At 37.3% G+C, this 26,785-nt stretch overlaps 3 protein-coding genes across 6 annotated transcripts in view; all 3 read right to left on the bottom strand.

Annotated features, from left to right (window-relative positions):
* LOC106699786 (C-C chemokine receptor type 3-like) overlaps positions 1–26,785 on the bottom strand; it is a 37,890-nt gene that overhangs the window by 6,898 nt on the left and 4,207 nt on the right. The window contains exons 3-5 of one of the 4 annotated variants that reach the window (XM_023326078.1): positions 25,800–25,934; positions 25,469–25,642; positions 19,300–21,886 (exon numbers count right to left, since the gene is read on the bottom strand). The exons of 2 other annotated variants lie outside the window; for them this stretch is intronic. In XM_023326078.1, coding sequence (XP_023181846.1) covers positions 21,055–21,886; positions 25,469–25,629 — 993 coding nt within the window. In that variant the 5' untranslated portion in view covers positions 25,630–25,642; positions 25,800–25,934 and the 3' untranslated portion in view covers positions 19,300–21,054. Of the gene's footprint in view, positions 1–2,868; positions 2,984–19,299; positions 21,887–25,468; positions 25,643–25,799; positions 25,935–26,785 lie in introns of those variants that run through there. One more of the 4 variants, XM_023326075.1, reaches the window with a different exon arrangement.
* Positions 4,064–5,909, bottom strand: LOC106699787 (C-C chemokine receptor type 1-like). The gene is made up of 3 exons (XM_023326312.1): positions 5,889–5,909; positions 4,392–4,941; positions 4,064–4,071 (listed from the first exon to the last, which is right to left on the bottom strand). Exons 1-3 carry the CDS (start codon positions 5,907–5,909, stop codon positions 4,064–4,066), a joined length of 579 nt encoding a protein of 192 aa, XP_023182080.1.
* LOC106699788 (C-C chemokine receptor type 3-like) lies at positions 9,002–19,191 on the bottom strand. The gene is made up of 3 exons (XM_023326079.1): positions 17,933–19,191; positions 17,602–17,775; positions 9,002–14,235 (listed from the first exon to the last, which is right to left on the bottom strand). The coding sequence occupies exons 2-3, from the start codon at positions 17,760–17,762 to the stop codon at positions 13,374–13,376; spliced, it is 1,023 nt and encodes a 340-aa protein (XP_023181847.1). The 5' UTR covers positions 17,763–17,775; positions 17,933–19,191; the 3' UTR covers positions 9,002–13,373.

The following is a 26,785-nucleotide window of genomic DNA, read 5'->3' as shown; positions in this document are numbered from 1 at the left end:
GAAAAAAGGGCCCTGCCTGCCTGTCTACCGCATCTCAGACGAGACCTGTTCCAAATAAGAGTATTGTATATAACTGTTACACATGTCGTAGATTAACTGTATTAAACACCAAAATAATCATTTTTCTTAACAATCCACATTCAATCTATCACCTTTTATAGACTATGATAACTGCAAAGTAGGCAAATATGTAATTCCATTGCAATTACATATATCATAGAATGATGAACTGAAAGAGAGTTCTTGGACACCGCTAGCATAATAAAACTAGTTTATCGTGATTGTGTACATTAGAACTTCTGATTGCTTCATCCCACAACGCTGGAGTCCATGTTCATTCAACTCTATGGCATTATTCATATTGGGTCCATGCTGGATTGTTTCTGAAATATCATATTGTTTACTTATCATCACACAGTTTTTAGTGCTCGTAGATGAATTATTCCTGATTCTGCCTTCATGTCTGTCATATGTTGGTCTGTATGTCTTCATATTTGAAACACTTGGGTTGAACTAAAAGTTTTATATGTCAGTTTTTTTTACCATTTGTGCTAGTTCAAGGAACTGGAGATAGGACTCAATTTTTATTCAAATATCAAACACCATTACACACTTTAATTTTCATATTCTAGATTGTAACAGCTGACTATGAGCAGCAGGGGGCAGCAAAACTCTAAACACAGGCTCTGCGCAGTGGTGGGCAACTCCAGGCCTCGAGGGCCGGTCTCCTGCAACTTTTAGATGTAGGCTATCTCTACTTCAACACACCTGAGTCAAATAATGAGGTCATTAGCATGACTCTGGAGAACTTGACTGCAGTTAGGAGGTGATTCAACTATTGGATTCAAGTGTGTTGGATCAGGGAGACATCTAAGAGTTGCAGGACACTGGCCCTCGAGGACCAGGATTGCCCACCTATTTGCCTATAGGTTGTGCTCTATATCTTCATGTCTGATTCAGTGATTAAAAGGCTTTTCCACAATCTGTGTGACTCACCACAATGGTGTTGCTAGCACAGTTAGACGAATTCGTAATAAAGTGAAGTTGAACTAATGATCTCATGATGCTCCTGCAGCAGGAAAAATACAGAGTCCTGCACACATGCACATAAAAAACCAGCTGGAGGTTGAAATGCAGACGTACCTGTATAAATCAAATATGACGTCAGATTAGATGAAAGTAATAATGGATTATAAAGGGGAACTAAGAGCAGTAACACGATTGCTGTTGGAAGCCCTCATGTCTAAGATTTTACAGCTAAATTAAGTTTTACTTCTAAGATTTGATCAAAAAATGACAATGCTAGTAAGATAAATAATTTAACCAAATATTTTAAAGTATTTTACAGTATCAACATGTGAAAATATGAAAAGTGGAACTGTAGGAACAATGTAAGGACATGTCAGTTTTTCAAAGTATTTTATTAAAAACAGCCTGTTAAATATTTTTTACAACCTTCTCAAGAATAATAAAAAAAATCTTCATTGGCATTGAACCCTTCTTGTTATTTCTGCAAGGTTCACACATGTGTCTGGTATTCTGATGTCTCATGTTTTAGTGGTGAGCTCCAAACCAAATTTCTTTGGAAAATCTCTTTGCCAGCACCATAATCTTTAGCTGCCCAATTAGTTTCTCCGTCAGCAGTTTCTTTGTCAGATTCTTCATCAGAACCGTTGCCCTCTGGCAGCTGGAAAACCTTCAGGTTGCTTCCAGTCAGAAGAAAATATGTTGGTGGCAAAATTAAAAACCTAAATCTTCCCTTGCTGTGAATCACTAACTACTGGAAAAAGAAAGCATCCTTCATAAAAGAAAAAAAGAAAATGATTTGTGAGGAGAGGGTGATGACTATTTGGCTGTGGCTGTAGAGATTGTTCTATGCTGACTTTTTATCGCTGTTGTGTCCAGGATTCACGACAGAAATAAGACATACTGCTTGGCCTATATAGAAAAAAACAATTCAATCGGCTTGACAGCAATTTAACATCCCAAACATGTTTTTCTACTGCCTCTACCATCTGAAGGATGTCTTCTCTTCCTTGTGGTAAATGCTATCAGAAATCATCTTTTAGCCACAAAAACAAAGCTCAGGTTGCAGTGCACTTAGTGGTCTGTATGTAAACCCACTCAGTGGTTTTTGTGACATGAACTAAAACTGAATACCTGAACTCTTCAACAACAACAAAAAAGAACATCAGCTGCAGAATGTTAGGCTTACACCAACAGTCTGGTGAAACCACAGTGACGTGAGTTCACCTCAGCAGCTTCACATTTCTGATGAAATGAAAATAAATACCTTTGCTTCTCAGAAACGAGAAAGAGTTGCAATCAGCCGTTCAATATCAGCATTTCAAACCTGCTGAGAGAGCAGCAGACTGACCGAGCTGAAGGACAGGGCCGTAACGATTCATCGAATGTTTCCAGTACCTCAGTTATTACAATCGAGGTACTGGAAATTATCTCAAGAATTTTGCTTTACTCATTAGCCCGCTCTGTTTCAGCCGGATAGTTATTTGTGTGGCACGATGCTCTCACCTCCACCAATGAGTTGTTGACGAATGCTAACCAGGGCCAGGTTAGCACTTCGCTGTACGTTAGGCAACAATATTCAAGGGCGTCATCATCATGCCCACCTTGTGCAATAATTGATAAATGCACAAGTATACAGGTTTCCTTTCTGTGTTTTCATCAAATTTCCTATGAGGTAAATTCCGATCAATTGAAATGGTTGTCAATGGTAACCTGTGAAAATTAGTAATTATGCCAAAGTCAACCTCAAGAGGTTACATTTATTTAAATGCTGCTACTTTTGTATCACTAAGTAGCAACAATTATAAACATACATAAATTCATTTATCAAAACGTACTTACTTGTGATGCTTGATATGTTAGTAAATGTGCCACAAATTTGCATCGTGATTGGTCGGTAGTCTGCCTCCAGCTCGATGTTTGCCTTCATTTGTTAGCAAACAATACATTGTCACACCTGCGAAAAGTTATGACACATGTTGTCATATTACTATGCAAGTATTCATCAGATCAAAAAATAACCATAAAACCAAAATAAACATATTTCTGTTCCTTCCTCTTCATAACATCGTAAGCTTCGTTATAAAGGCATTAATTACAATGAAAGAAACAAGTAATAATAATATATTGTACATTAAGTTGCCTGTAAAAACGGAATCCATTAATATGAAATCAGTATTGTCTTTATGCTGTTGCATGTAAACTTGAAATGTAACATTATTAACTTTCTGTTAGGATCTCAGTTTATTTTGTAGCTTTATTTGATTCTAATTACCTTGTAATTTTGTGTTAATTTCTTGTTGAGTCTTGTTCCTGTTTTGTACTGGGTGTCAGATGTTTGCAGCATTTTTGAAATGCTGGCTTTTAATTAGATTAAAAGGCAGCATCTCATTTGCGATCAAGCAAACTGTCTTGTAGGGCGCTATTTTGCATTTTGTTTCTCGATTAAACACTCGAGTGATTGTAAGTAAGATGGAAACAGGAAGTTGCAAGGAAACAAGTCAAAATGTTTGGTTCTACCGTATATTAACACACAGAATCCCTTACATCATTCCCCAGCATCGAAGTGTTTGGTCTAATTTTATTTCTGTCATAAATGTACTCAGATCAGTGGGAAAAGTCCCACTTGTTTGCATGAAGCACTTAAGGAGGAGAGCTTCAGCAACCTCCACCATTATCAAGAGGGATTTTCAGAAAGACTTTCACTGAGGCATCGTTCCTTCTCTCCACAGAAACGAGGGACTCAGCAAAACGGTAAGCTGCTAGTAACACTAAAATGATAATAGAGCTTATTTCAGACATGAAAATGGTGTCCTGGCCATTGGTTTGATAGAAGCATTGGGGCCTTCTGCTTCTGCTAGCACTCTGTACTAGTTTTAGCTAACTTCTTGAGGGTATGGATGATTTGGATAGAATTATTTGACTTTATTTTTGCAATTTTTGTTTTGGACAACACATGATCCAAATCCATTCAATGTCTTTCTTGAGGGTCCCATTAGCAAACGTCTTAATTGTGTCCAGGGTTTGTTTGGACCGCTCAGCAACCTGGAGGGGGACGGGGCATGAAATGTCTCAGTCACATTTAAAAAGAATGCAGCAAAACGAGTAGTTCTGAAAAGCACCTCATAGCAGTGGTACACCCTTGATCTCCCAATAAACAGGTCTGTAGATTGTGGTTGAGACATGAAAAAAGATCTAGGCTCTTGAATACTTCTGCTAGTTACCCTGTATGATTTTGCTATTGAAATATACAAGAGTGTCACAGAGCGTTTTCAGGAGTCTTTGAGAAAACCACACTACCCTTCCAATCACTAAGTTTAGTTCTTGCTCCTTGGTTGTCTTTATGGACAAAAATAAGCTTAAACCTGAGAAATGTTTCACCAGCAGCTGTCTTAAGTACTCCTGGAGTTTTCTCCCCACAAGTGTGTAAAAGACGGGATTGATGTAAAAGTACGCCATGCTACGGGTGATTTGAAGAGAGTCGCAGAGTTTCTGTGGAGCCTCACAGCTTGTGAACTCATATTGCAGGAGATCTACAATGTTAAGAGGTATATAGCAGCTAAAGAAGAGCAGTACAATGACAAACACCAGCCTGACTACTTTGGATTTAGAAGAAACTTTGGATAATTTGACAGTGATCACAATTATAGCAAAACAAAATATGATAACAGCCAGAGGGAGGATTAAAGAAACAAAAAGCTGAATATAAAACCCAGATTTTTTGAGCGTCTTTACATTAATATCCTGAATATGAGCAAATTCCTCACAGTGCTCAGTGCCAAACTGCTTAAAGGTGCCATGGAGGAGCATCGGTCTGATGCAAGCCAAATTGCTGATCAGCCACAACACTACACAGGAAATGACTGCGTAACGTTGGTTTCTCTTAGTACCAAGTGCAACATAACAGCCAACAGTCTACCTTCATCTGCTGGAGACAATAATGATCCATCCATCCATCCATCCATTTTCTGTTCACCCTTGTCCCTAATGGGGTCGGGAGGGTTGCTGGTGCCCATCTCCAGCTACGTTCCGGGCGAGAGGCGGGGTACACCCTGGACAGGTCGCCAGTCTGTCGCAGGGCAACACAGAGACAAACAGGACAAACAACCATGCACACACACACTCACACCTAGGGAGAATTTAGAGAAACCAATTAACCTGACAGTCATGTTTTTGGACTGTGGGAGGAAGCCGGAGTACCCGGAGAGAACCCACGCATGCACAGGGAGAACATGCAAACTCCATGCAGAAAGACCCTGGCCGGGAATCGAACCCAGGACCTTCTTGCTGCAAGGCAACAGTGCTACCAACTGCGCCACTGTGCAGCCCAGACAATAATGATAATAACAAAAAAATAAGAAAAACAGAGACTGGAGTAAACAGTAATGTGACCCTTACTGCTTAATTCAGCCAAGAAATGAATCATTCTTTATTCACCTCACTACACTCAAGCTCTCCAAAGTGAGAAGTGAGTTAAAGAGCTGAACAGCTCCTGCCAAAAAAAGACATCCCCAATCCAGATCAGATATTAAGAAGAGAAAGTGAGAACTGGACGAGAACAGACAAGTTGCTTAACAAGACTGACGTACACAGGGCAATGAGATGAGTTTTCAACTTGTGGCGTACACAAACCAGGAGAGAATTCTGAAGAAGTTTGTGTTTACAAGAAACAGGGTCATGAATGAGCAGCTTCTATCCTGCCACATGGGAGCAGAAATGACAAAGCCAAAGTAAAGCATTAGCTCATCAAATTTAAAGATGGGACCTGTCAGCTAGGCATCGAACCTGCGACGGCCACATTGATCACTAAGGTCTCCTTATGTGAATTGTGTTTAACCCCCGCACCACCACAGGATCGGTACAGGATCTGGTGAAGCGTACATCATGACATCAAACCTAAGATACAAACAAGGCATTGAATTTAATTGTTTCAAATACACTTTTTAGAGTATTCTCTGTTTTTAGAGTACAACAACAGTATTGTCACAGCATCATAATACAAATGCAGCTAGTAAGATAAAAGCACAATTTCTGCAGAGGAGTCTGTTTGGATGTGGAGTTGGACCAGGTGTGGTGATGTGATGCACTTCACTGACACAAACTTTACTTGAATTTCACATTCTGACTCAAGTTACTCAACAGGTTGTTGATAGGTAACCAAAGAGTGAGTGATGCCACCAACATTGCTTGGTTGAGGTTGAGCGGCTAAAGTTCTTTCTCTGCCTACATCCCCCAGAATGCTGTGCAGTTCTGGATCTGAGTTCAGTGAAATTACGGAATAGCTTGTCAGCTCTATTGATATTGATTTCGTGTCTATCGCAATATACACTGCTCAAAAAAATAAAGGGAACACTTAAACAACACAATATAACTCCAAGTAAATCAAACTTCTGTGAAATCAAACTGTCCACTTAGGAAGCAACACTGATTGACAATCAATTTCACCTGCTGTTGTGCAAATGAAACTTTGCTCAGGACAAAGTATTCAATGAGAATATTTCTTTCATTCAGATCTAGGATGTGTTATTTGAGTGTTCCCTTTATTTTTTTGAGCAGTGTATATTGTTACTGAATTATTGCCCATGTAGTCATCCCTTGTTGTCGGTTTATGTTTGGTAGTTCTTGTCATATTCAGTTCATTTCTCTGTGTTTGGGTTTATTTCTCTTTGATCAGTGTTAGTCTTATCACTACTGGTTCCTTGAGTCTTAGTTCAGCTCCCTTTGTGTTAATTAGGCCACATTCACACTGCAGCCTGAAGTGATCCAATTCCGACTTTTTTTGATGTAACGCGACTTGTATTTGATCTTTTCATGACAGTCTGAACAACACACGTCTGATTCTTTTCGAATGCGACCCAGGCCACTTTTAGTATCCAATACGTATCCGATTCACATGTGACCAAACGTTCAGGTCGCATTCATCCAATCTGAACGTCACTGATACTCGACAAACGTCACTATTCTGCATCCTGATACGCACAAGCGGGAAGGAAAACAACAACCATGGCGGACTATAATGAGGATTAAGTTGTTAATATGCTGCACAACAACTTCAAAATCTTAAGCTTTACTCCACCGTTAGCATCCATGTTTACTTCCGCAAACACTGAGCACTTCTTCTTTTTATGGCAGTTGGCAAAACACTGAGCACTGTGATGTTATTGCGTCCTCTACTGCGCGTACCGGACACTTTCAGGTCGTTTCCCCATTCACACTGGAGAACACATACAAGTTTCTTATATTTGGAAGTGTGTACGGCCGCCACAAAAAAATCTGATTTGACAAAAAATTGGAATTGGGTCACTTCAGGCTGCAGTGTGAACACAGCCTTAGTCCTCTTCCCTCTGTTCCTTTGCTGTCACTCTGCCATAGCTGTTCCACATCTACTCTGATTATACCTCATCTGGTTCCTCTGTCAGTTTTTAAAGGTTTTTCTTTACACCTAACATTACTCTTGCCACCTTGTACCTGTTCTGTAAGTTTTATTTTTTCATTAAATCCTTCAACATGCTCATTCCAAGTTGCTGTCTCTACTTTGGCCCTACTTCAGGTCACAGTAACCGACACAACAAATCATCAAAGGCAGCGAAGCCTTAAAGAGAACAAAAAGTGAGACAAAGCACTTTGTAGAGAGTTTCAGGTCATAACTGTGGATATTTATGACAGCCCTATAAATACGGCTGTATTCTGCTAAATCAAGGCGAAAGCAGCAGAATACATTGTTCACCAGAGGCGGAGCAAGCTGTCAGGTGGCGCTGAGCCGCAGTGACTTGCTTTTAAACATCCCTCCTCCTGTTCTCCATTCAGACATAAACCCTACTCATTTCACAAAACTGCAGAACTCCCAGGCTGTCAATCTTCTTTAGTTCTGTTTTTATAACTGTTGTTTTTATTCATTTCTCACTGCTCCGTGTGTAACACTACTGCCCTTAGGAACCTGCTGTTAGCATGCTGAATGTTTCTTCCTACCCACATTTTAACATTATTTACTGTCCTGCTTCTAGCTCAAATTTAATCAATCAATCAATCAATCAAATTTTATTTGTATAGCACATTTCAGCAGCAAGGCATTTCAAAGTGCTTTACATCATTGCAAACACAGAAACACAATGCAACATAGAATCAATAATCAAAACACAGCATTAAGTCAAGTTCCATCAATAAATTTGTAATTGATTACATTTCAAATACAATCCTAAACAGGTGGGTTTTTAGTTGATATTTAAAAGAAGTCAGTGTTTCAGCTGTTTTACAGTTTTCTGGAAGTTTGTTCCAAATTTGGGGTTCATAGATCCTGAAAGCTGCTTCTCCTCGTTTGGTTCTGGTTCTGGGGATGCAGAGCAGAGCAGAACCAGAACCTGAGAGGTCTGGAGGGTTGATACAACAACAGCAGATCTTTAATGTATTGTGGTGCTAAGCCGTTCAGTGATTTGTAAACTAACAACAGTATTTTAAAGTCTATTCTTTGAGCTACAGGGATCCAGTGGAGGGACTTTAAAACTGGTGTTATGTGCTCTATCTTCCTGGTTTTAGTGAGAATGTCACTAAATGTGACTTAATGTCTGCTAAACTACACAGCTGGACTTTCAAAGAGTTTCTAACTGAAATAACTGCACAAAAATTGCAAGTCAGCAAAATCTGATTTATTTTTAAGTGAGTTTATGTGGCTATGTGGTTATTTGGATGTGAAGCAGGTCAATGTGGTCCGATCACCAGATGTGGGCAAGGCAGCATGTTAATAAATATGTATAGAAATGCACTAAACTTTTAAATCTTCCCTAATTTCTTTATCGTGTTTATAATTCATTTTCAGTTTTTGCATTTGAACAACACAATAATAGTAGTTACTTTCTCCTGGAATCCCCCATATTAATATGAAAAAGAAAGCAAGTCATGATAAAGGAAAGTTTAAAAGACATTCATTTAATGTACAGGAGTAAAAATACATTAAATTATGAACATAAATTATTTATTTACATATTAATAGTTTTGCAAGATGTCCGGCCAGTTTTTGATTTATTTACATGTTCACTTGTACATGGCATACAAAAAAAACAAAAAAAAACTATACAATGCAATGTTACAAATAGTCCAGCACAGTAGACAGAAAAAAACAAAAAAACAAAACCAGAAACATCCTGATCATCAGAAAAATATTGGATTAAGTCTGTTAAATAATATACCTAATAGCTGTCTTTCTGTTTTCCTAGAAAGACTTGTGATATAATGTGAATTTTACTACAATACAGATGTGACAGACATTTTTGTCACGGATATTACACGGATATAAATACATGCATTAAAGTGTGCATGTATTTAAGCAAGATGTAATATACCTGTTTGTTGCTGCTTAAGATTGTATTGTTGTTGATTTCTGTTAGATTTTTTCTGTGATTGTTATGATGTCACTTAACAAAACACTCTAAGCAACACATGAAAACAAAAACACCTAGATTCATAAGATCATATTAATGAATGTAGTCATTACTGTACTGGTAGTGTTACAAAGTAAGCCTGTTAACTAAAACAGTTATTGGAACATATCCTGGAGTTTGTTGTTTTGATCAGGTTTGAACTGGAGTTACAGCAGACTGTAAGCTTCCCATCTAAAGACAAATCCAAAATGTTCCTGTGTGTAACTTGGGAAACATGACTGTTACTTTTTAAAATTCTTTTGCATTTAATCTCAGATTCTCAGTAACACCCATTCAGCTCAGTCATGTTTCCTCTGCCTGTAAACTCATCCCAATAATTACTCAACTTTACTTTTACTTTTCTTTTCTTTCAGTGCAGAGGGCCCCGAGTCCATGTTCAAGATCAAGCAAACTTTGAAATACATCCCTGGTCCAACACACTTGAATCAAATGGCTGAACTCCCTCATCAGCAGCCATTCAGCTCTCTAGAGGCCTGGTAATGGGCCACTGATTTGATTCAGTTGTGTTGGAGATGGGATGTATCTGAGAGTTGTAGGATGGTGGATCTCAAGAACTGGACTTGGGCACCCCTTAGCTAGTGTGTTGGGTCCTCTCCACCACATCTTTAGTGAGAGACTGTTTGGGGTTGCTTGTTTTTTTATTATTGGCGTTGTTAGCTTATGCTATCACCCTCTTCTCCTCAACCTCTAACAGATGTTGTACTACTTTAAAGCATTTCAAAGAACGATGTTCTTTATGTAAGATTCGAACCAGGTGAGAATTCTGACCCAATTCTCCAGTCTTTACACTAAGGGCGAGGGCAGTCTCTGTACTGTGGTAGCCATGGAAACCATGGAAAGACATCAAAACAGTTGGTTAATTGTTTAAACACAGCTTTTTCAATAATTTTACTGATGAATGGGAGGTCAGAGGTCGGCCTGTAATTCTGCAGCAGTGATTTGTCCAAATTGTTGTTCATTTATCAGTGTTTTAATGGCTGCTGTTTTTAAAGCCTGGGGGAAAACTCCTGATGGAAGCGATGAGTTTACCATTTGAATCAGATCAGATACCATGACAGGCAGGACTTTCTTAAAGAAAATGGAAATCAAGAGTGCATGAACGTGAGTTTAATTGATTTATAATTTCTTCTAGGCTTTTATAGTCATATTTTTTTCTGCATTTGTTATGCTTGGACACGGCATTGATATTGGATTTAGTGAGGATGTTCAGCTTAACCCTCTAATTTTCTTTTTATTTACTCTTCAAAGAAGAGGCAAGTTCAAGAAGCAGTGGTTGAGTCACAGGAGGGTTTTGATCCTGTCAGCTGTGGTAAGTAAAGCACGAGCATTAATGTTTTTGTTTATGACTGACGCAAACACTAGAACCGAGGTTTTAGTGTTGAGTGATTGCTATGGAATCTTTGAAGATTTCATAGTAAACATGAAGTTGAGTTTTATGCCTTTTACATTCAGCCCTGTGACAAAGGTTTCTTGCAGATCTAATTGTTTGTTCATGTTTCCATGGAGTCTTTTTCCTACTAGACACGACGTTCACTTTAACAGAAGCGTAAAATCAATGATATCTGAAATTGTAGAGTGGAATTTATCTACTCACTCATCTACAAGGTTGCAACATAGAGGTGAGGTGTAAGAGAAGATCTGATCTTATGTTTCTGCTGTATTGTCTGTGAAACAACATTTTGCAATGTTCTTTACATTACAAAATGTATGTAAAGAACATTACAAATTCGACATGGGGTGAGACTGAGGTTTGATTTTAGACTAAGTGAGTCAACAGAGAAAGTATTTTTTTGAAAAACTGAGAAAAGATCAGACAGGGCGACATCAGTTACAGAGACCTCAGAAATGTTCACTGATAACCAGCTCAGTAATCGTGTCGTCGATTGTGTGTTGCTTGTTTGACATGTTGACTCAGACCAACTCAACATGTCTGACTGTTGAGTATCACACAGCTTTTTTACTCCTCTGTCTTCAAGCTTGTCAACATACATGTTGAAATCTCCCACAATTATTAAGCAGCCATAATCAATGCATATAGCAGATAAAAGATGATTGGAGTCAGTATAGAAATGTTTGACATATTTTGAGGTTTTGTTAAGGGTCGGTTTAAGTAACTTGGTGGCAGATATTTCATGAATTAGACATGGGATGAGACTGAGGTTTGATTTTAGACTGCTGCATTTAGTATTTCTGTTTTTTGTTAATATTCTTTTAGTGATCCAGACAGGTACTGTCCTGTTTGGTACTGACGGGGGACCAGACGCATTCTAGAGGTAGACAGGTGTAAAGCTACTACCTGGAGCCCAGCCTCAGACCTCTGATACGGAGAGTGGAGGTTGTTTTGGGTAATCCCAGCCAGGTGGTTGTGATGAGGTAAAGTCTGCTTTGTGAGCACTAAGAAAAGATGTGCCCAGCAGGACTTGGTCGTTCATTTTAGTCATCAATTTAAAAACCTCAGGTCCAGGAGAAGACATTTCTTCTGAGCTGTCTTGGGACTCTATGAAGGAGACTCAGAGGAACCATATGGGGTAAAATACTGGGGACCAGTCACTCTGACTATAGTTGATATTTTGAGCATTTTATCCTTGGATTTAAGGAAAATCTGAGGACAATTTTATTTTGTGATTACAGCATCTTATTTGTGAATGCAGTATATTGTTTGTGGTTGCAGCATTTTCTGTTGCATTTGTTTTTTGGTTGTTTTTTTTTTGTTTATTTGTTTGTTTGTTTTTTAATGTGTTTGCAGCACCTGACAGCTAGCATAAATTTCTCCTGGAATCCCCAGTAATATTACTAAAAAGAAAGCAAGTCATGACAAAGACAGTTTTGAAGACATCCAATTTAATGTACAGAATAAAAAAAGTAAACAAACATAACTTATATCCTTATATATTAATGGCTTTGCATAATGTGAGGCCAGTTTCTGATTTAATTACATCTTCACTTACTATACACTGCATACCAATCAAAAAAATAAACAAACTACACAATACAACGGGATGATATTATTTCCTCAGCACACACAAAAACAGAAAAACAGAATCATCCTGATCATTGGACAAGTATTCTAGTGGTATCTATTTTTTGCTAATAATTTCAAGTCTGTTAAATAATACAAGGGTATAGATTATAGTTGTCTGCTTATAAAGGATTTTGCTGTGAATTTTATTATAATACAGTTGCGACAGACATTTGTATCACTGATATTACATAAAGTGTGCGCATATACAGAGCACAAATACCCTAGTATACCAGTTTGTTGTTCCTTAAGCATTTTTTGTTGCTGATTTCTAACAGATTTCTTTGTGATTGTTATGACGTCACATAAAAAAACACTCTAAACAACACATGAAAAGAAAAACACCTAGATTCATAAGGTTATATTAATAAATTAAGTCAATACTGTACTGGTAATGTTACAAAGTAAGCATGTTAACTCCAACAGTTATTGGAGTTTGTTGTCTTGATCAGGTTTAAACAGGAGTTACAGCAGACTGTAATCTTCCCATCTAAATACCCAATCCAAAGATGTTCCTGTGTGTAACATGGGGAACATGACAACAGAGCTCAAGATCTAGCAAACTTTGAAATACATCCCATAATTAGAAATTAGAAATAGTAACTCAAGGTCTACTGAAACAGCCAGATGAAATGATTCAAAAGGCACCATCTGTAGGTTTAGCTGTATGATATAAGAACTCACACTCATGAGCTTAAGTAGTACTGATTGTAATACCTATCACTGATATCCTCAAATAATTTTTCAGTATGATGACAATACATGAGGTCAAAGTGAGGGTTGTTTTTGTACCATGAAAAGATGGCCTGAAGTTTAAAAAGCATAAATGTGGTTGCAAGGTACTGCAGTTGGTTTGACTCAGGGTGAATGATGACAAACTCACAAAGACAAATTCATTTCTTAAGACTAAGTTCAGTTCTTGAAGTGTGTGTTGTTTTAATGTCTGTGTTAAAAGAAATATGATCTTGTAATCTTGGGAAACATTTCACCAGCAGCTGTTTGAAATGGTTCTGAAATTTTTTTCCTACAAATGTATAAAACATTGGACTGATGCAGAAGTAAATGTACGCCATGTTGCGGGTGACATGAAGAGCAGAACCAAGTTTCTTTTTAGCTGCACAGCTCCAAACAGACTCATATTCATAATGCAGGAGTTCTACAATGTTAAAAGGGATCCAGCAGATGAAGAACAACACTACGATCATAAATATCACCCTGACTGCATGGAATTTAGAAGCTGATCGGGACTTTTTGACAGTGATCACAATCCTAGTATAACAAAATATGACAATAGCCAGAGGGAGGATCAAGAAGACACAAAGCTGAATATAAAATCCAGATTTTTTGAGCTTCTTTACATTCATACCATCAATACGAGCAAACTCCTCACAGTACTCAGTGCCCCAATGCCTATAGGTGCCATGGAGGATCATGGGCCTAATGCAAGCCAAACCACTGATCACCCACACCACTGCACTGGAAATGATAGCATTGCGTCGACTCCTTACATGTACTACAGGCATAAAATGTACAAAAACAAGGTAACGGTCAAATGTTAGCAGAGTTAAAAAGAAAACAGAACTGTAAAAACCCAGGTAGTAGATGCTGAAGACGATCTTGCACATAGCTGAGCCAAAAATCCATTCAGATTTCTGCATGTAGACGGCCTGGAAGGGAAGGCTGCTCATTAAGATCAGGGAGGACGCCACCAGGTTCAGCAGCAAGATGTTGATCACAGTGTACAACTTCTCAAACCTGGAGGGACGATGGTAAAGTATTATTTTGGTGTAAGCATAAATTCTCCAACAGTCAGAGCACAAATTATCATCTGTGGTTTTAATTTTATGCAAGTCTGTGAAAGGTTCTTCGAATAAGACTTGTGAGAGTATTAGAAAGACATTTCTTTTTTTTTTTACTTTTAACATTATACCAGCATATTAAAAGGTATGTACTGTATGCTAATTAAATCGTTTTATTCTATTAACTCTGTCAGAGCCCAGACAAAAATAGAAGTTTGTCTCAAAGTAGATTTAAGCAATATCCTGGGGGCCAATCTTAAAATAACAGTTTAGTCCCTGGAGCAGCTGGATGGCTCTTTTGGACCTATGAGTCAACTTAGGGCAGTAGCCTCTCCAACAAGCTTCTGCAGTACGTTGGACATGGCAGCGGTTTTCCAAGTCTCAGCTTCGGCCAGATGGATCTTTAGAATGCCACTTTGAAGGTTTTAATCTTCAAAGATTAAAACCCAACATGAGTTTTCTCAGCATTGCAACCTTTAACAATAGTCATTATCTAGCCTGGACTGATCATCTACCTCCCAACATGCTAACTGTCCTTTCATAGCAGTCCTTTAGCTTCCACACCGTGAACTTACAAAGATTAAAAAAAAAAACTGGGAGAGACAAGGGTAAAACTGAACTTCTCCTTACAAATGGAGGAAACTGAGCTGCTTCTGCAACTTTCTCTACTATTACATTACTTTAAAGCATAGGAATGGTATAATGGAAAACTTTTGTAGTTCACCAACAGTACCTTTGTAAAACCATGGTATACACACAACCTTTACAAAACAGTGGTGCCAAGTCTTTATTTGAAGGGGTGCGCATAAGACGGTCGTGACACTGTCATAAATATGAAGACGTCTTCATGAACATTTGACTGTTGTTATTAAGTATAAATCAGTAAAGTAAAAGTAATGACACTTTTAATGCAAAGATGTCTTTGTTTCAATGTCTTTGTTATGACAACTTGACATTAGCTAAGATATCATAATCTGTCATAAATATCTTATAACATGTATTAAGTATCAAACTTTAAAAACATATATAGCTTTATGTGTTAATATTAACCTACTATGTCATTTGTTTGTTTGTCTTAACATTCTTTACCAAACTGATCCTACAGTATTCCAGCAAAAATATCTAAGAAAGCACTTATCAACTTTGCATTTGAAACACAACATTGTTTAATTATGTTATTTGTTTTGATTAGTGCAATACGCCATCTCCAAAAGTGAGAGGCAGCAGTGCACCAACTGGCATGTAGTCTGCCAAAAGTATGAAGAAGAAGAAGACGAAGAAGACTCCATCTTGCATTCCTTCCTAACACAAGTTAAAATGGTCGGCCAGACCTCTTATGTAAAAGGAAGCAGAGGTAAATACGTCACCTAATAGATATATGAGGTATGTTTCTAATTAAATTAAAATTTTATTTTAGAAGAAAATATTTCTCTCTATAGAGAGAGAAATATTAATAGCTTTCAGCTATTTAGACTTAGGCTAGCTTTCTATAAGTTAATGTTAGCTAACTCTATTACTGAAAGGTAAGCACTTTTGGCTTTTTTTGTCTTAGTTAATGTCTAATTGTTATAATAAACATTTTAAACAATGTCAACTTTGCATTTAAAAGTGTCATTATTTACCAAATGACACTTAATAACAACAGTCAAGACTGATGAAGACTCATTCATGTTCATAAGTGGTGTAGAGTCATGTTCATGACAGTATCATGTCAGTCTTATTCACATCCATTCAAATAAATTGTTACCACAATGGCTTTATCATCTGAGAATTCACAGGTCTAATAATTTCAGCATGTGTTAACAATTCAAATTCAATTCAAAAATACGTCATTAATCCCAAATAAAACAAATTTAAATGTTTTTGTAGCTCATTAATTCAGATTCTTCAAAGAGTTATTGAAGGTAGTGATGGCTGTTGGCAGGAAAATCACTGAATTTGAATAAATAAATACATTTTCCAAAGAAATAGATCACTGAATATTCGGCATGTAGAAACAAGAAATAATTTTGGTAATCAAAAAAGGAAAAGGTTGGGCTGATTTCATGTCATACAGAACAAAATAATTTTTTGTTTCTTCTTACACAGCATGTCTAGTGTCTAATCCAGAGAAACATGTTTCTGCAGGATGCTGCTGGCTGAAAACTGAGGGAGCAGCATGTTTTCTTGATGACAACAGACCAGTGTAAGTCATAATCTTCAGTCTGTTGTATCCTAATATTATTTGTTCATTTGCTGCTGATGGTTTTTCCACTATAAAAGTTTTGTCATTTAGAGCCATTTCTGCCACTCAGTCTAATCTGGAAGCAACGCCCTTTCTTCCAATTAGCTTGCGAGCGAGGCCTGATTCATCCATTCCTAAAACGGTTGTGGTGATTGTTTGGAAACCTCTTCTTAAAGGGAGCTATCGTGCTTCCACACAGAATCATGTAAGAGGATTTCTTGGTGGCTTCAAAAAAACGTGAGGTTGAGGTTCGATCACATGTGGACTCTAGTGAAACTCCCCTCTAAATTTCATCAAAGTTTTTTTCTCTACAAATACGCAACAAGCAAATATGACATTTATTTGATCCACATCCAAAAAGTAGAAGTATATCTATGCTCATTAGAAATGTTTCGATATTTGCATAATCAGGTCAAAAATAATGAGATAAAAGTTTGAAATGTAAATATATGTAAAAAATATATATTTACTTTGTTAACAAAACTAAATGACAATATTTATTGCACATGTATTTAAAAAGCTGTGCTGCTGTTGCAGTGTTAATAGAGTAGCAAAGCTTTTTTTGGACAACCTGTTGCATCTTTCAGTTCAATACTCATCTGTTTGAATCAGAAACTGCACATCATTTAGCTTTGGCTTCAGAAAATAAATACTCAGATGTTCACATTTTGCTAAAAATTGTGTTTCAGTTTCACTACTTCAGGTGCAGCAGCATTACTGGAAAATAGCTCATATTTCCTAAGAACCTTGCATGCCCTAAAGGAAGCATGCTGCTCTCTCACCACAAAAGCTGAAAATACTATGTGGTTCCAATCAAAATAAAAAATAAAAACTTATTTCAACTGCTTGCAACTGTAATTTGCAGGCAGAATTACAGTCAAACATTCATTTAATTTCTTCTTTTTTAAAACTGCATTTGATATTTTGTCATGCTGTCTTTATTGGATATTAACATTTATAAAATTTCTTAAATATTAGATGTAGCAAAAATAATAATAAAAAAGAGTTTGTAATGTTTTGCAGTAGTGTCTGACAAACACATTTCAACATTTATGAATGCCTCAAGTTCAACTTGTTTTAATTTGGTGCTTTACTCACCGGTGGATGATAACCAGAACCAGCAGGTTGGTGATAAAACTGAAGACAAACATGAAGTAGTAAATGTAAGACAGATTTGCTCCCAGTTTGTTATCATCATCCCTGGTACAAGGTTCAATCTGCTCGTCTGTGGAACCAGAACTGGAGTTTGTTGGTGTCATCTTTGTGCAAAATCTGTTAAAAGCAGAATACACAGTGTCATGTAGTCAGTTAAAACAGGTTTTACAATATTTTATGGTAATCTACAAAAAGCAGACCTAATCTAAAACACCACTGTATGAAAGAAGATTGTATGTAAGATAAAATCCAAATCCAGGATGAGTTTTCTTACCTCGTGTTTGACAGCAGCTTCAGGCAGTGACTCTGAAAGTCTCTCTGAGTCTAACAGAGCTCTGGTACCGAAGTGTCTGTGAACTCATCTGAGTCTGTTTTGCGTGAAGTAAAAGCTCTAATGACATGACAATAAGGGCATGTACAAACAGCTTCAGAGAGATCAGCTTTCATGAAAAATCCTCTGGGGCATTTAGTATGGAGGGCCAATCCTGCCATTACCATACATATATTCAGAAATAAATAACCTAATAAATGAATTATTCCAGCAATAAATAATTTAGCAACATTTTAATTTGCCATTTAATGTAGCAAGTAAAAACATAAAAACTTTACTCAAGATATGATCAAAAGATAATTCCTTTCTTTAGCTATTATAATGTATCCTTGGCACATTATTAAGATGTGAATTTGTTATTTTCTTCACCTTTTTATTGTTTTCATAGGTATTCTTTCACAAATATATTTACAAAGAATACTTAATTTTTTTTTCTTTAATTTTGTTCTTCTCATTAAATCTTAAAACTAGATTTAAGTGTGGAGGTCACTTTCCACATGAAAAGAAAATTAGAGCACAGTGGGAGAGAGCTGAACACAACTTCCAAAAGACCTATTTGCGCCCTCAACATTTCTCTCCAGAAGACAGATTTGTATGAGCAAAACTGACGAAGGGTCTAACAGGTGATTGTTACCTTAATGAGCTAAAAACAAATGCAGTGCTGACAGATTTTAAGGTGCCTACACCCCAACAGTGGCTAGCGAGTGAAAAATGCTGGGAGAAATATCAGAGACAGGCAGCACTGGGAGCTCTTTTAAATGTTAAAGGAGCTATTGCTAATGTCGCCAGTACTGAATGTGAAACCACGAACCAACACCGAAATGAAGACCAGACCCTGTTTAGGGTCACCAGACCAGACACAGAGCTACAGTCACTAGGAGAAACATCAGAGATAAGCAGCGCTGAGAGCTCATTTAGATGATTAAGGAGCTTTTGCTACTGCCACTGGGTAGTGCAGACCATCAGAACACTGGTACTGAATGTTAAATCAAAGACTGACACCAGACCAAGACCAGACCCTAAACAGTTGTTACCGGACTGGACACAGAGCTATAGAACTACTTTCCCGATCATGCAGTCTGACCAGAGGCAAGTGTCATTCATTGTTTCATTTATGAAACTGAAGGCAGCAGCAAAACACCAGCTCCTGCTACCACCTCTATCCTCTTCCTCCATTTGGTTCTCCTCATCTTCATCATTTTGTGATTTCTGCATTTCTTTTTGCATTAGAAAAAGACCATGATAGAAGCTAATTTCTTCTGGAACCCCCAGTAATATTACGGAAAAGAAAACAAGTCATGATAAAAGACTGTTTTAAAGATATTCATTTAATATCAGGAGCAAAAATAAATGAACAAATTACATCCATACATATTAATAGCTTAGGGCTATAGGAACGTTTATGATTTATTTACATCTTCATTTACTATCGACTGCATACCAAAAGAAAAATAATACATTATAGAACGTCATGATACAATTTCTTCTGCACACGGCAGACAGAAAAAAAACAAAAACAGAATATAACTATAGCTGGATGCCTGTAAATAATTTAGATGTTAATTTCATTATAATACAGATGCGACAGACATTTTTTCATCAGTGATAAAAATAAAGTGGATTTATATACAAAGCATAACCAAGATGTAATATACCAGTTTGTTGCTGCTTAGTCTTTTCTTGTTGCTGATTTCTGTTAGATCTTTTTCGTGATTGTTATGACGTGACTGAACATAGCACATTAAACAACAAATGAAGACAAAATCACCTAGATTCATAAGATTATATTAATGAAAGAAGTTATTACTGTACTGTTAGGGTTACAAAGTAAGCATGTTAACTTGGTAATTGGAAATTAGCCCGGAGTTGGTGTCTTGATCAGGTTTGAACTGGAGTTACAGCAGACTGTAATCTTCCCATCCAAAGACAAATCCAAAGATGTTCCTGTGTGTAACTTGGGGAACGTGACAACAGAGGGCCCCATGACTGTTACTTTTTAAATTTTTCTGCATTTAATCAGACATTCTCAGTAACACCCATTCAGCTCAGTCATGTTTCCTCTGCCTGTAAACTCATCCCAATAATTACTCAACTTTACTTTTGCTTTTCTTTTCTTTCAGTGCAGAGGGCCCCGAGTCCATGTTCAAGATCAAGCAAACTTTGAAATACATCCCTGGTCCAACACACTTGAATCAAATGGCTGAACTCCCTCATCAGCAGCCATTCAGCTCTCTAGAGGCCTGGTAATGGGCCACTGATTTGATTCAGTTGTGTTGGAGATGGGATGTATCTGAGAGTTGTAGGATGGTGGATCTCAAGAACTGGACTTGGGCACCCCTTAGCTAGTGTGTTGGGTCCTCTCCACCACATCTTTAGTGAGAGACTGTTTGGGGTTGCTTTGGTGGTTTTTGTTTATATTTTTGGAGTTATTAGATTGTACTACTTTAAAGCATTTTTAAAGAACAGCATAAAATATAGTGATAGATTTGGCTAACATATTTACAGAGAAGCATTATGACTCTTTTTTACATTGAGTCTACATTTTGTGTCAATTCTACTCTGGAAATTAGCAGGAGGGTATCTGTAAATTTCAAATGTCGGTGTATTGTATAGATTATGATCTATTTTACACACTTTGTTCTAAGTCATGTAAATAAATCATGGATTTCTACAGCTCATCCAGAGGTATCATTGGGGTCTTTCCCTGCTGCTCTGATTAGTTCTTAATCTGATTAATTCTCAGAGCGTCCTTTCAGCATAATTAGAAATTAGAAATACTAACTCAAGGTCTACTGAAACAGCCGGATGAAACGATTCAAAAGGCACCATCTGTAGGTTTAGCTGTATGATATAAGCACTCACACTCATGAGCTTAAGTAGTACTAATATCCTCAAATAATTTTTCAGTATGATGACAATACATGACGTCAAAGTGAGGGTTGTTTTTGTACCATGAAAAGATGGCCTGAAGTTTAAAAAGCATGAATGTGGTTGCAAGGTACTGCAGTTGGTTTGACTCAGTGTGAATGATGACAAACTCACAAAGATAAACTCACTTCTTACGACTAAGTTCTTATTGTGGTGTTTGCATTGAAAGAAATATGATCTTGTAATCTTGGGAAACATTTCACCAGCAGCTGTTTGAAATGGTTCTGAAATTTTTTTCCTACAAATGTATAAAACATTGGACTGATGCAGAAGTAAATGTACGCCATTTTGCGGGTGACATCAAGAACGTAACCGAGTTTCTTTTTAGCTGCACAGCTCCAAACAGACTCATATTCATAATGCAGCAGTTCTACAATGTTAAAAGGGATCCAGCAGATGAAGAACAATACTACGATCATAAATATCACCCTAACTGCATGGAATTTAGAAGCCGATTGGGATTTTTTAATGGTGACCACAATCCTAATGTAACAACATACGATAACAGCCAGAGGGAGGATCAAGAAGACACAAAGCTGAATATAAAATCCATATTTCTTTAGCTTCTCTACATTCATACCATCAATATGAGCAAGCTCCTCACAGTGGGTAGTGTTTTTATGGTCATAGGCACCATGGAGGATCATGGGCCTAATGCAAGCCAAACCACTGATCACCCACACCACTGCACTGGATATGATAGCATTGCGTCGACTCCTTACATGTACTACAGGCATAAAATGTACAAAAACAAGGTAACGGTCAAATGTTAGCAGAGTTAAAAAGAAAACAGAACTGTAAAAACCCAGGTAGTAGATGCTGAAGACGATCTTGCACATAGCTGAGCCAAAAATCCATTCAGATTTCTGCATGTAGACGGCCTGGAAGGGAAGGCTGCTCATTAAGATCAGGGAGGACGCCATCAGGTTCAGCAGCAAGATGTTGATCACAGTGTACAACTTCTCAAACCTGGAGGGACGATGGCAAAGTATTATTTTGGTGTAAGCATAAATTCTCCAACAGTCAGAGCACAAATATCAGTGGGTTTAATTTCACACAAGTCTGAAGTACATTTCACAGAAGATCTGTGTGTATGTTGGCCAGAAAATTTAAATTAAGTTTTCTATTGTTTGGAACTCACAATTTTGACTATGATGCGTAAATAAAAGTTATTCTTTATCTCTTCTTTTCAAACTTTTTGAGACAAATTATGCTAATTTTCACCCACTGCTACAACCGTAGCACAAACCTCCTGAAATTAAATTGTTCCAAACCCCAGGAAAATTGAAGCTGCAAGCAGCAGTGGGCGGCTCTTACAGCTCAGTGCCACTCCAGCCATGTGGTGACTGCGAGAGCTCCATACCTGAAAAACTCTCAGAACAGGAGAAATAAGATTCTCCAGTCCGATGAGACAAAGACTGAACTTTTATTGTGAAAGCCAGGCGACATGTTTGGAGGTAACCCAGCCAATATCATCTAACTGTATGCAGCAATGTCCAGAGACATCCTGGATGAAAAGTTGCTCCAGAGCATCTTGACCAAAGACTGGAGCTACAGTTCATTTAAAAGTCAGATAACGCAGAGTACATGGCCAAATATGAAAGGTTTTTCAGAACCACTGAATTTGAATGAACATCTTTGGAGAGATCTGAAAATGGCTGACTGACGTCTCCAGTCTGATGGAGCTGGAGAAGAACTGCAAAGAAGAATGGGCCAAACTGCCGAAAGACTGGAGAGGAAAGCTGAAGGCATCATATTCAAAAGGCGAGAGGCTGGAATTGCTTTTGAAGGTGAGTCAACAAAGTATTAAGCCAAGGCTTATATTTATGTAAATGTGATGTCTTGGTTTTCTACTTTTCAAACAGTTTCAAAACACTCCAAAAAATTCTAATGGGTATTTATGTGTAGACTTTTGGGGAAAGAAATTAATTTAATACAACTTGGAATAAGGCTGTAACATAACATTAGAAAAAGTGAAGTGCTGTGAATACTTTACAGAAGCCTGTAAATTTCCTCATACAAATTTTGTCTACATCAAACAGTAAAAAGCAAATATATCAATTTGATCAGCATCCAAAGAGTTAAAGTATTTTCATGTTAGTGCTATCAATCATTGAAAAAACTAATCAGATTAATCACCAGGGTGCTGTGATTAATCACAATTAATCATTATACCTAACATTGTAAGCTTGACATATAAATATGCATGGCAGTTGCGGTTTTTGCAGGAATGTTTCCCTGGGATATGTACCTTCTTCTGCCGCCCTCTACACAGTTAGGATGGAAACAATTATCTGTGTTTTTTGTAGCAGAAAGCAGCTGGAGTTTTCTCCCAGTACTCAACGCCAACTCAGGGAAACTTATTCCACTACACATTCATACAAGTACTTGAAAACTTGTTTGTGGCACAACTGACACAAACAGTAGTGTTTGTGATAAACCCAGCTCTTTCTCATGCCACCCCGAGTAGCTACCAATATACTGCATATCAAAAACCCCTCTGTATGGACGATTTCAAAAATGTGTTTGTGAGGACTTTACTCTCTTTTGAACTTTTTATATTCTAACTAATTTAACGGATAAATGTATTGTTTTTGTTTTGTGGGAAAGTGTAAACCTGATTTATTAAAGATTTTGTTCTAATCATTCTCTCCCTCTCTTTGAGGTCACCTGGTCATGTGTTGCCATGGAAACACGCCCATGAGCACTGCTGACAAGGACTTGGTGTTTTCAATCAGCCTCACTGGGAAAGTCTACATTGTTTGGGAGGAAGGGGAGACGCTTTGGATTTTGTTTGGGCCCGGATTGTTTGCTTTGTTTTAGTTTTGAAGTTGCTAAAGTTCATTCTTATTATGTAAATATTTTTCCGGAAATATAGTTGAGTACATACTGTATGTGTATTTTCTATTTAAAAATGTAAATGCTGTCTCCACCCCTTAATCAGACCTGGTATGACCTAATGATTTAAAAGCTGGGTGGATCAGGGGGAGACACTTTCTCCTGCTAACAGCTACAAAACTGCGCCAAAGTGCTGTTCATTATTCATGCTGAACAGCACTTGAAATGCAAATATGCACACTGTTGTGGTGTATGGTCTGACACATGATCAGGCATGTGTCAGACCATACATGTCTAAAGATTTTCCGTTTTCTAGGTTTTTATATTCAAGACGGTTTAAAGCAGTACTTTGCAACTTGCGGGGAGCGTCCCTAACCCGTTACTAACCCTAACCCGCAATTTAGTGCAGTATGGTGAAAAGTAATAAATTTACAAGTTTATTCTGGTCCAACTTTACTTATATTTGTAACACAAATCGAAAACTCAGAGCCTGGCCCTTATACTCCATCAAACGCAAGTAACCTCACAGAAAAAGGCCTGGAAATAGACGAACCCTATCTTTTTATTGTTAATGCAAAATGTTATGCACTTTTCATCTCTTCTCATCTGACAAGCTGGAATATTGCTGCAAATCTTTCTACAATAAATGTTAAAAATTATACACCTTGTGAAAAACTAAACTGGACAAGCTGACGAGTAACCAATGCTTCCAGTTGTAAAAAGTTTTACTCTATCAAGTCCAAAAATGCACATCCCAGTGAATGATTTGCACTTTTTCTCTTTCAAACTGAGTAGTCTTCATTAAATGTTACTGATTTACCTAATATACTGATTTTGGAAATTATTTTGAGAGTTGGAGCAATAAAAATCGGTTTTGATAATAAGGTCCTACAATGCTGGAACCAGTGGTTTGTACGAGAAATTATTAAATATGAATAGATTCGCAATAGTATTTCAATTCTGGGGAGGAAAGGGATCTGGGAGGATGTGAAAAAAATTATGATCCCTAGGGGGTGCATGACAGAAAATAATTGAGAGACACTGTGTTAAAGGAAGTCATTTTGGTTTTAAACTTTAATTTAGAAATATCCATCTCCATTCATTTCCTAAGAAATTGTGTGATGAGGCGCCAGTGGTAAGTCCTCACCCAGCTGAGCGACAGGAGTAATTTGTGCTCGTAAGATTGTGAGCTTACATGTAGCTGTGCATGCAGCAACGCAACAAAAGAGTTGAAAAGTTTTCAACTTTTGTTGCTGTCTGCTCTTGCAGAAAACGTTTGTTTTTCACTCAGTGTGTCGAGCCTGTAACACGCTGCTGTGAACTATAAGCTTTTCAGTCAAAATAGTAGTTTGATTAATCTGAGTCATGTAATGTAACGAGTTAAAATTTTCAGCTTAATCGCACGTGTTGGCACATCAACGTTGACAGTCCTACTTTTTACTCAATTTAAATGTTTGATATTTAGGCAAAAAATTATGATAAAAGTTTGAATTGACATATAAAATATTTCCTATAAACTTTGTGTGCCTTAAAGGAAGCATGCTTCTGTTTGCACCACAAGTGGTTCCATTCAAAATGAAAACTTATTTCAATTGAAAGCAAGAAATGCAACCAAACGGGAAGATCTAACATTCATTTAATTTAATTATTTTCCTTCTAAGGTTTTTACAGTAGTGTCTGGTTCAACTTGTTTTAATTTGGTGCTTTACTCACCGGTGGATGATAACCAGAACCAGCAGGTTGGTGATAAAACTGAAGACAAACATGAAGTAGTAAATGTAAGACAGATTTGCTCGCACTTTGTTATCATCATCCCTGGTACAAGGTTCAATCTGCTCTTCTGTGGAACCAGAACTGAAGTTTGTTGGTGTCATCTTTGTGCAAAATCTGTTAAAAGTAGAATACACAGTGTCATGGTGTCAGTTAAAACAGGTTTTACAATATTTTATGGTAATCTACAAAAAGCAGACCTAATCTAAAACACCACTGTATGAAAGAAGATTGTATGTAAGATAAAATCCAAATCCAGGATGAGTTTTCTTACCTCGTGTTTGACAGCAGCTTCAGGCAGTGACTCTGAAAGTCTCTCTGAGTCTAACAGAGCTCTGGTACCAAAATGAAGGCAGTTGGACTGAAGTGTCTGTGAACTTGTCTGAGTCTGTTATGCTTGAGAAAAAAACTGTAATGACATGACGATAAGGAGACATGGAAACAGCTGCAGAGAGATCAGCTTCCATTAAAAAATTGCCTGGGGCATTTTTGTACAGAGCACCAATGCTGTTATCATCAAAGATAGATTCAGAAATCAATAGCCTCATAAATGAATTACTCCAGCAATAAATAATTTAGCAAACATTTTAATTTGCCATTAAAAGTTAAAATGCAGCAGAATAAAAACAGTATCTCTGGCACATTATTCTTGTTTTGTTTTTTTCTAGAGTCACTCTAGTTTTCTTTTAAGTTTTGACAGATGTGAATTTATTATTGTTATTTGCCCTTGTGTTGTTTTCAAATTTATTCCTCCACAAAAATATTTACAAAGACATGCACAACACATATATTTTTAGAGTTTAGCTGCCCCATTAAATCTTAAGCATTGATGTATTTTCTCTTCTAATATGTGACTTTATTGTTTTCTTAAATGGATTTGCCTGAGGGAGATGGGCACCAGCACCTCTCCTGACCCCACTAGGGACAAGGGTGTTAGAAAATGGATGGATGGATTTTTTTTCCATCCATCCATTTTTTCCATTTTTCCGCCATCTTTCTTTTTACGTTACTTGGCTGCAATTTATGTCTGACTTTTTTGATCAGTTATTGACTAAATCCATTCTTTATATTTTTGTTGCATTTAATGGTGAATTAAATCCTTTGCTAAGGTATGTTTTGGATGAGTTGTTCACTTATTAAACTATAAGTTGAATAATTTGCCCCAGGAACTGATATGTTCTGGACTGAATGCTGTCTGGCGGGTCCTGCTTGGTGCTGGTCCCACTCACTTGACGTGCCTGGGGAAGACGAAATGATTAA

Source organism: Xiphophorus maculatus, chromosome 21 (assembly GCF_002775205.1).
Source record: "Xiphophorus maculatus strain JP 163 A chromosome 21, X_maculatus-5.0-male, whole genome shotgun sequence".
Lineage (NCBI taxonomy): Eukaryota > Metazoa > Chordata > Actinopteri > Cyprinodontiformes > Poeciliidae > Xiphophorus > Xiphophorus maculatus.
Note: the sequence above shows the minus strand (reverse complement) of the source record. Positions and strands in the feature narration are given on the sequence as shown.